Genomic DNA, 6972 nt, shown 5'->3' on the forward strand with positions numbered 1-6972 from the left:
TGCGGAGGCAGACACACTGTGAAGGAGGAGGAAAAGTACCGTACCTTTGGTAAGTCGCCTCAGAATTTGACAGCGGCATTTAAAAGAGACAGCTATCATTCTTGCGCCCTGCTCTCTGGCAAAGTGTACACAGGGGCTCTGCTCTGGTGGCTGCAGCGGCGAGCGGCAGCATGTGAATTCCTTGCGCACATACCAGGAGAAAGGTAGTCCCAGTGGGGAGTGACAAAGCTTAATTCCTCTTGGCTGATGCAGAGGTCCGCTACATGTCATCTGGCAGAGCTGTGCCGTTCAGTTCACGACTACCACCTCCACCACCACCACCACTGCTGCCCATCACAGCCTCCTCCCCTGCTCCATCACAATGGCTTATAAAGTAAGGCTGTTTCGTAGCAACAAAGCAGCAGATAGGAGAACTAGGAGGAAGCGGGGACAAGGCTGGGAGAGGAGCCATTCTATAAATCTCACACTAAGCACTGTGCAATGTATGCTGTTTCAGGGTAAGGCTGTGCATTCTAGCCAGTGCGGGTCCCTCCACGCCCTTGCTTCTCAGCTGTGGGTCTCATGTCATGGGAAAGGCGAAAGATGCCCGCACTCTGACTTTACAAAGAAATGTGTGCATCATCTACTATATTCTTTCAGCAGTGGCTTCCACACAAGGCGGAGGAACAGGGCACCCTATGCTGAAGATTCAGCAGAGCATCCTAGTTTTGGCTGGGAATGAGAGGCAGAGCTCTGATCTACCTGGAAAGGTCTGCTTGGCATTTTTCAAATCTCTAAGGGTCAAGGCAGTGCTGGTTTGTGGATGGGATGCAAGAAAGACCGAGGGAAGGAGCTTGGGAGAGTGTAGTCAGCAGAGCAGATGGAGTTCCAAGCCCTTTAACCACTCAAGAAAAAAAAAACAAAACAAAACCGACTTGGCCAGAGAGCAACTCAGTCAAGACTATTTCTAAAGATACCAGGAATAAAAGCAAGCACAGCCAAGTATTTCTATTTTCAATGAACCTTATTATACTGTTTTCCCCAAACAGCCCTCCCCTAAGCCATTCTCTCCACATGCAAACCTGAAGTGCCTTGCTCCACCACAGCAGAATATGGCCTGGGTTCTGCTCCTTGGAGGAGGAAATTAACAAGGCCTTCACCGCCCCATTCACAAACTGACAAGAGGCGGAGCCCATATCTTCACCTGGCAGCACCAGCCCAGTCAGGACACAGTCACCAGAACCTGTGATTCATCTGCTGGGGAATCTCCATCCCAAGCGAGACACCTCTCGAGGGAGCTAACATGGATGTGCGTTGGGGAGACATAGATGGGTGGCCAGAAACACAGATAGCCAAAGTCAGTCGCTCACTCCAGAGGAAAGACACCATCGTGTTTAAGCTGCTTCGTTAACATTTCCCGGGATATGAATTGGTCATCTAATGTTATTCTCTACTACTTCTGATTTATTCTTTCCCCCCAAATAAGTCTTTTAAAGGCCAGTGAGTTAATGTGTGCGACCTGGCAACCCGAGATCCTTCCTGAGGGTCAACATGGGAGAAAGAAGCTCATCCTGAGGGTTATCATCTGACCCACACATGTACACACACACGCACACAGATACACATACACACTCACACATACACAACACACACATTCACAATACACACATACAACATACACTCACACCCGCCCACTCTTACACACACTCACACCACACACAATCACACATACATACATGCACTCACACACACAATACATACACACTCTAACACACAATACATACACATACACCACATACACTCATACACACCCACTCCTACACACACTACACATATATACTTACCCACTCTTACACATACTACACACACACCATATGCACTCATACACATATACATGTATACACCACATGCACTCACACACATACACTCTTACACACACTACACATATTTACACACCATACAAATTCTCTCTTACACACAAATATACCCACCTATGCACACTCACACATACAGAATACACACTCACACACCACATACACTCACACACACCTACACACTCTTACACACACACTACATACACTCACACAACATACACACACACTCACACAACACCATACTCTCTCCCTCCCTCTCTCTCTCTCTCTCTCTCTCTCTCTCTCTCTCTCTCTCTCACACACACACACACACACACATGCTCACACTCTGTGTTTAAAAATATGAAAAGTTTCTCAAGCTGGATTCTAAAGCAACTTCTATGATTTCAAGCCCAGCCGTAGCATCTTCTCTTCATTCATAAATCTCGTATCATCTTAAGCAATTTCCATTGGTCAACAGGAAACACAGATGTTTGCTCTTTGGAGTCCAACAGAAAAATAACCCATGTGCAAAACACAGCTGACCACTATGCACATTTGCATGAAAGACTTGAAAAGAACAAAATTCCCTTATCAAGGATGGTCTGCCTGGAGCCACCAGCCATCATTAATCAATGGGATTGATATTATTAAATGGGTTATGAGATTCTTACATTTTAAATTGCTCCAATACCATCATTTTTAGAAGAATGATATCCGTAATCACTTTTGTTCCTTTTAGGCCATCTCTAGAAACATTTTAGCCTCCCTGGTATTTTTTTTTCTTCTAAATAGAAATAAACCTAGTTGCCAGAGCCTTGGATTATTACTTGATGTGAAGTGAATATTTATAGCTCTGTTGTTTCACCATCCTTTCCTGAATCTAACGCCTTTTCTAAAATCCAGGCCCTCAGAATATGCAGCTGTCAAATAGTATTAATACTATCTTACTGGGGGAGCATTACTGGGGGAGCATTACTGGGAGAGCATTATTGGGGAACATTACAGGGGGAGCATTACTGGGGGAGCATTACTACACTGGTCCCCCTTATTAATGTCTATTCCGTTAAATCTCAGAACCTGACAGGAATCTCTCGCCTCCCTGCTACCATGCAGCCTCACATCTAACTTGCTCCTTCTCTAAAGCTAAGATCATCAGACACTCCTACTTTCACTAGCATACCAACCCAGTTTTTTTGTTTTGTTTGTTTGTTTGTTTCATTTTTAAGCCCTGTTTTGTGGTCCCAAGAAAGAGCTTCAGAACTAAGAAAATACCCTGTTTCCCTAGCAGGAGACTCAGCTCCTCCTGCAGCGCTCTCAAAGGCTCCTGAGAGCCCATGCCGAGGGCTGATCTTTTCGCTTTGGATTTTGAGAAGCTAATCTTAGCAGCCCTGCCAGGCTCTTCTCCAGGCATGAGCCCCCTTGAGAAAGGCCTTTCCTGGATGTGAGGAAATCTCCCGTGTGGTATGATCCCACCTCCTCACCCTGGGTCCTCCAGTACCCAGGTATTTCCTTGGGAACAATTCCTAGGCCAACACGTCTACCTGAGTTAGACACCGTGTCCTTTTCTGCCTGACAAAAACTGAGCCTCCGATATGAAACTGCGAAGTCAGCAGAAAGCCTTTCCGAGATGCATCCCGTCCCCCCGCCCCCATCTCACAGCTGACTGACTTGTGGACCAAAGGTCTCACATGCCCAAGGCATCTGGCAGACATCATCCACAGCTTCCTCTCAGGAGCCCTCTGGACAGAGTGGCCCCCATGTAGGTTTAATATAACCATCCACCTTTGGGTCCCTGTTTGCACTCCCTGCCACCTGGAGTGGCTCGACCTCATGGGTGGCTTGGCTATCACAGCACGCTCACCGAAGGGCACCACGGAGTGACTAAAAAATGACAAAGCAGTCAAAGCAGTACCAAATGTGTGTCCATGACAGCGTAGAATAATCGGGAGAGCAGTTTAAGGGTCGGCGTATGCGCGCTAGCTTCCTTTAAAACCACAAATGAACAAACCAACCCCCAAAGCCTCAATACTTAAAATCATGGCCTTGCTGGATTTGGAGCCCATTAATCCCTTGAAATTATAACTTGTTTCAGGGTTACTCTAAACGTAAGCTTCCTTAAGACCTAATGCAAGGGTATTACATTTACACGGAATTTAACATATCATTGGGGGGGGGGCGGTATTCCATTTACACAGAATCACTGGGGAGGCTCTGCTCAGGTTTTTGATCAGGTACAGGTTGGTTCTCAGGAAGATGACTCAGCTGGTGCCTGTGTAAGATCAAGAAGGGCCATCTTTTTCACCCCTGCCTTCATAGCTCCCCACAAATGGCGTCTAGAGTTTGCTTACAACCGGCAAGCAAGCTTTTCTCAAGCGACATCCCCCCAGCCCCAGTAGTCTTTCTGTTGTACCTTTCTTATTAGTTCCTCTACACTGACAGAAAAGGTGAGGAACCCTGAGATGCCTCAGCAGTGGATGGAAACAGATGCAGAGACCCCATAGGCAAACATCAGGCGGAACCACGCAGGCGGTAGGGGTATGGGGGGGGCTGTATTGGCTGGTTTTGTGTGTCAATTTGACACAAGCAGGAGTTAACACAGAGAAAGGAGCCTCCCTTGAGGAAATGCCTCCATGAGATCCAGCTGTGGGGCATTTTCTTGGTTGATGATCAAGGGTGGGAGGGCCCATTGTGGGTGGTGCCATTCCTGGGCTGGTAGCCCTGGGTTCTATAAGAAAGTAGGCTGAGCAAGCCAGTAAGTAACATCCCTCCATGGCTTCTGCATCAGCTCCTGCTTCCTGACCTGCTTGAGCTCCAGTCCTGACTTCCTTTGGTGATGAGCAGCAGTGTGGAAGTGTAAGCTGAATAAACCTTTTCCTCCCCAACTTGCTTCTTAGTCATGTTTGTGCAGGAATAGGAACCTTGACTAAGACAGAGGGTCTTGTGGAAGAGTGGGGGGTAGAATTGATCAAGTTGGATGGGTCAAGGACACCACAAAAAGACCTACAGAGTCAACTAACCTGGGGCCATGGGGGCTCACAGAGACTGAACCACTAAGCAAAGAGCGTGCAGGGGCTGGACCCTCCCTGCCCACCGCCCCATTTGTAGCAGATGTGCAGCTTGGTCTTCATATGGGTTCCCTAACAACTGGAGCAGGGGCTGTCTCTGACTGCGTTACCTGACATTGGAGCCCCAGCTCCTGTCACGGCCTGGTTGAACCTCAGTGGGAAAGTTGGTGCTTAGTCCTGCGTGGGACTAGGTATCCCAGGGTGGGTTGGTATGGGGTGGGAGGCAGAGGTTCCCCCTCTTTGAGGAGCAGGGAAGGGGGTAATGGGTGTGCAGACTTGTAAAGGTGGGACTGGGAGGATAGAAAGAGGGGCTGTGATTGCAATGTCGCGTCAGTAAAAAAGTAATGGGGGGGGGAAATGTTGGGGCCCCCCTTAAGAACAGCTACACATTACAACCAGCAGAGGTGCTAAGGCCCCCTCCCCCCTCCCCAGCACATCCCTGCCCACGCCCAAGTCATCTACAGCAAAGCTAATTAAAGTGAGTGCGGGAAGACCGTGACTACAGCCACAACCAGGAGGTTGGTGAGACGGAGACACATTTCTGGGCGATCAAGTGTTTCCCACAGCTATCCCTTCAGACTGGACGATGTCTTTTGTCATGCTATTTTAGATCATTTTAATAGTACTGATTTCATAAGCTGAGGCAGGGAGTGACAGGTTTAAAAAAAAAAATCAAAAGAAGACCAGACCCCTGGGCTTGCTCGAGGACTCCAGTGTTCTTAAAATTAAAGTGACCTTGGCACACCAGGATGTGGACACAGACACCACATTTGTTTTGTTTGATTCATTTTCTGCTTGTTTTCTTTCACTGTGTGTTCATTTCTCTATGTAAATTTTTTTGTTTGTTTTTATGGAGTCTTTTGAGTATCAACAAGGAAAGGTCTTTGCAAATCTCAACTTCCTTTCCATATACATATACCTGGAATGTTGTTTTTAAAATTAAAAAAGTAAACGGAAACAAAGAGATCAACAACAGATACAAATACCTCATCCTTTGATAGTAGAATCAAGGTGATTGAAAAACAACAATTTCATTACAATTTTTTCCTTCCTTTCAAGTGATTTCATAAATCAGTTAGGAAACAAAGTGGTAGTTCTTGCTTGTTTGCTTATTAACAACTATCTTTTATACTCCTGGAAGGCAATTGCCTCAAAATGCCTAAATCATTTAGGTTATTCTGTAACAGCGAAGGACATTCAGAACTGACTCATATTGAGTATACTGATTATTTTACCCCACAGTTAGTAATGGTGGGTCCATAACGATACCCTTTAAGAAATGTTAACCAGACAATCTATGTTTCAAAATGGAAGTCCCAACAGCAGGTCCTTGTGTTACCTGCTTGCCTTGGCCAGATTCTTATGCCCTTCACGGTGCCAAAGGAAGAAGGTTGACTCCACCTAACAGGAGAAGGTAGGAAACTCCAGAGTCAGAACTGCACAAGCTTGTCTGCTCAGAGCATATGGCTGGACGTGTTCAGCAGTGTGATACATGCTTTGTGTTTTGAAGGTATCAGGTGAAAGGCTGTGTCCATGACTGGCTTCCCTTGTGTTCTTAGGCACAGAGAACAGCGCTGGACTTTATAACTACCATGCATTCTGTAGAAATAAAATCACTCCGTCTGGCATTTGGTCACAGAACACATCCTCCCCTATGGCTCCGTGGGACGTGAAGGACTATTTCATCAGACAAAGCACAGGGAAGTGCGACCTGGAATTAACACAACTGATCCTCCCTCTTCTTTCTCCTCCCCTTGAATGGTAGTCTTTTTCCCTAAGTTGTTTCCTAGTGGTGCAGCTGCCCTCTCCAGCAACTGATCTACTCCCAGGCTCTGGAAATGGCTCTTCTACTTTTACTTTCAAATACTGCTCGCCAGCCCAAATTTGCTTTCCTATCCTGAAACCATCTTCTTTGATTCTTTTTTTTGTTTTGTTTTGTTTTGTTTTGTTTTTTGTTTTTTGAGGCAGGGTTTCTCTGTAAAGCCCTGGCTGTCCTGGAACTCACTTTGTAGACCAGGCTGGCCTCGAACTCAGAAATCCTCCTGCCTCTGCCTCCCGAGTGCTGGGATTAA

General features: G+C 46.5%; 1 protein-coding gene across 17 annotated transcripts in view; it reads right to left on the bottom strand.

Moving 5' to 3' along the window:
• The window catches only part of Grip1 (glutamate receptor interacting protein 1), a 611271-nt gene that overhangs the window by 262777 nt on the left and 341522 nt on the right, over positions 1 to 6972 (bottom strand). For 3 of the 17 annotated variants that reach the window (XR_003844500.1, XM_021205769.2, XM_021205772.1), the window contains exon 1: positions 45 to 284. The exons of 10 other annotated variants lie outside the window; for them this stretch is intronic. Coding sequence is in view for 6 of the 7 variants with exons in the window: in XM_021205769.2 (XP_021061428.2) it covers positions 45 to 270 (226 nt within the window). In the remaining variant the exon portion in view is untranslated. Of the gene's footprint in view, positions 1 to 44; positions 364 to 6972 lie in introns of those variants that run through there. 4 more of the 17 variants (XM_029542446.1, XM_021205770.1, XM_029542441.1 and 1 more) reach the window with 3 other exon arrangements.

Source organism: Mus pahari, chromosome 9 (genome assembly GCF_900095145.1).
Source record: "Mus pahari chromosome 9, PAHARI_EIJ_v1.1, whole genome shotgun sequence".
Classification (NCBI taxonomy): domain Eukaryota; kingdom Metazoa; phylum Chordata; class Mammalia; order Rodentia; family Muridae; genus Mus; species Mus pahari.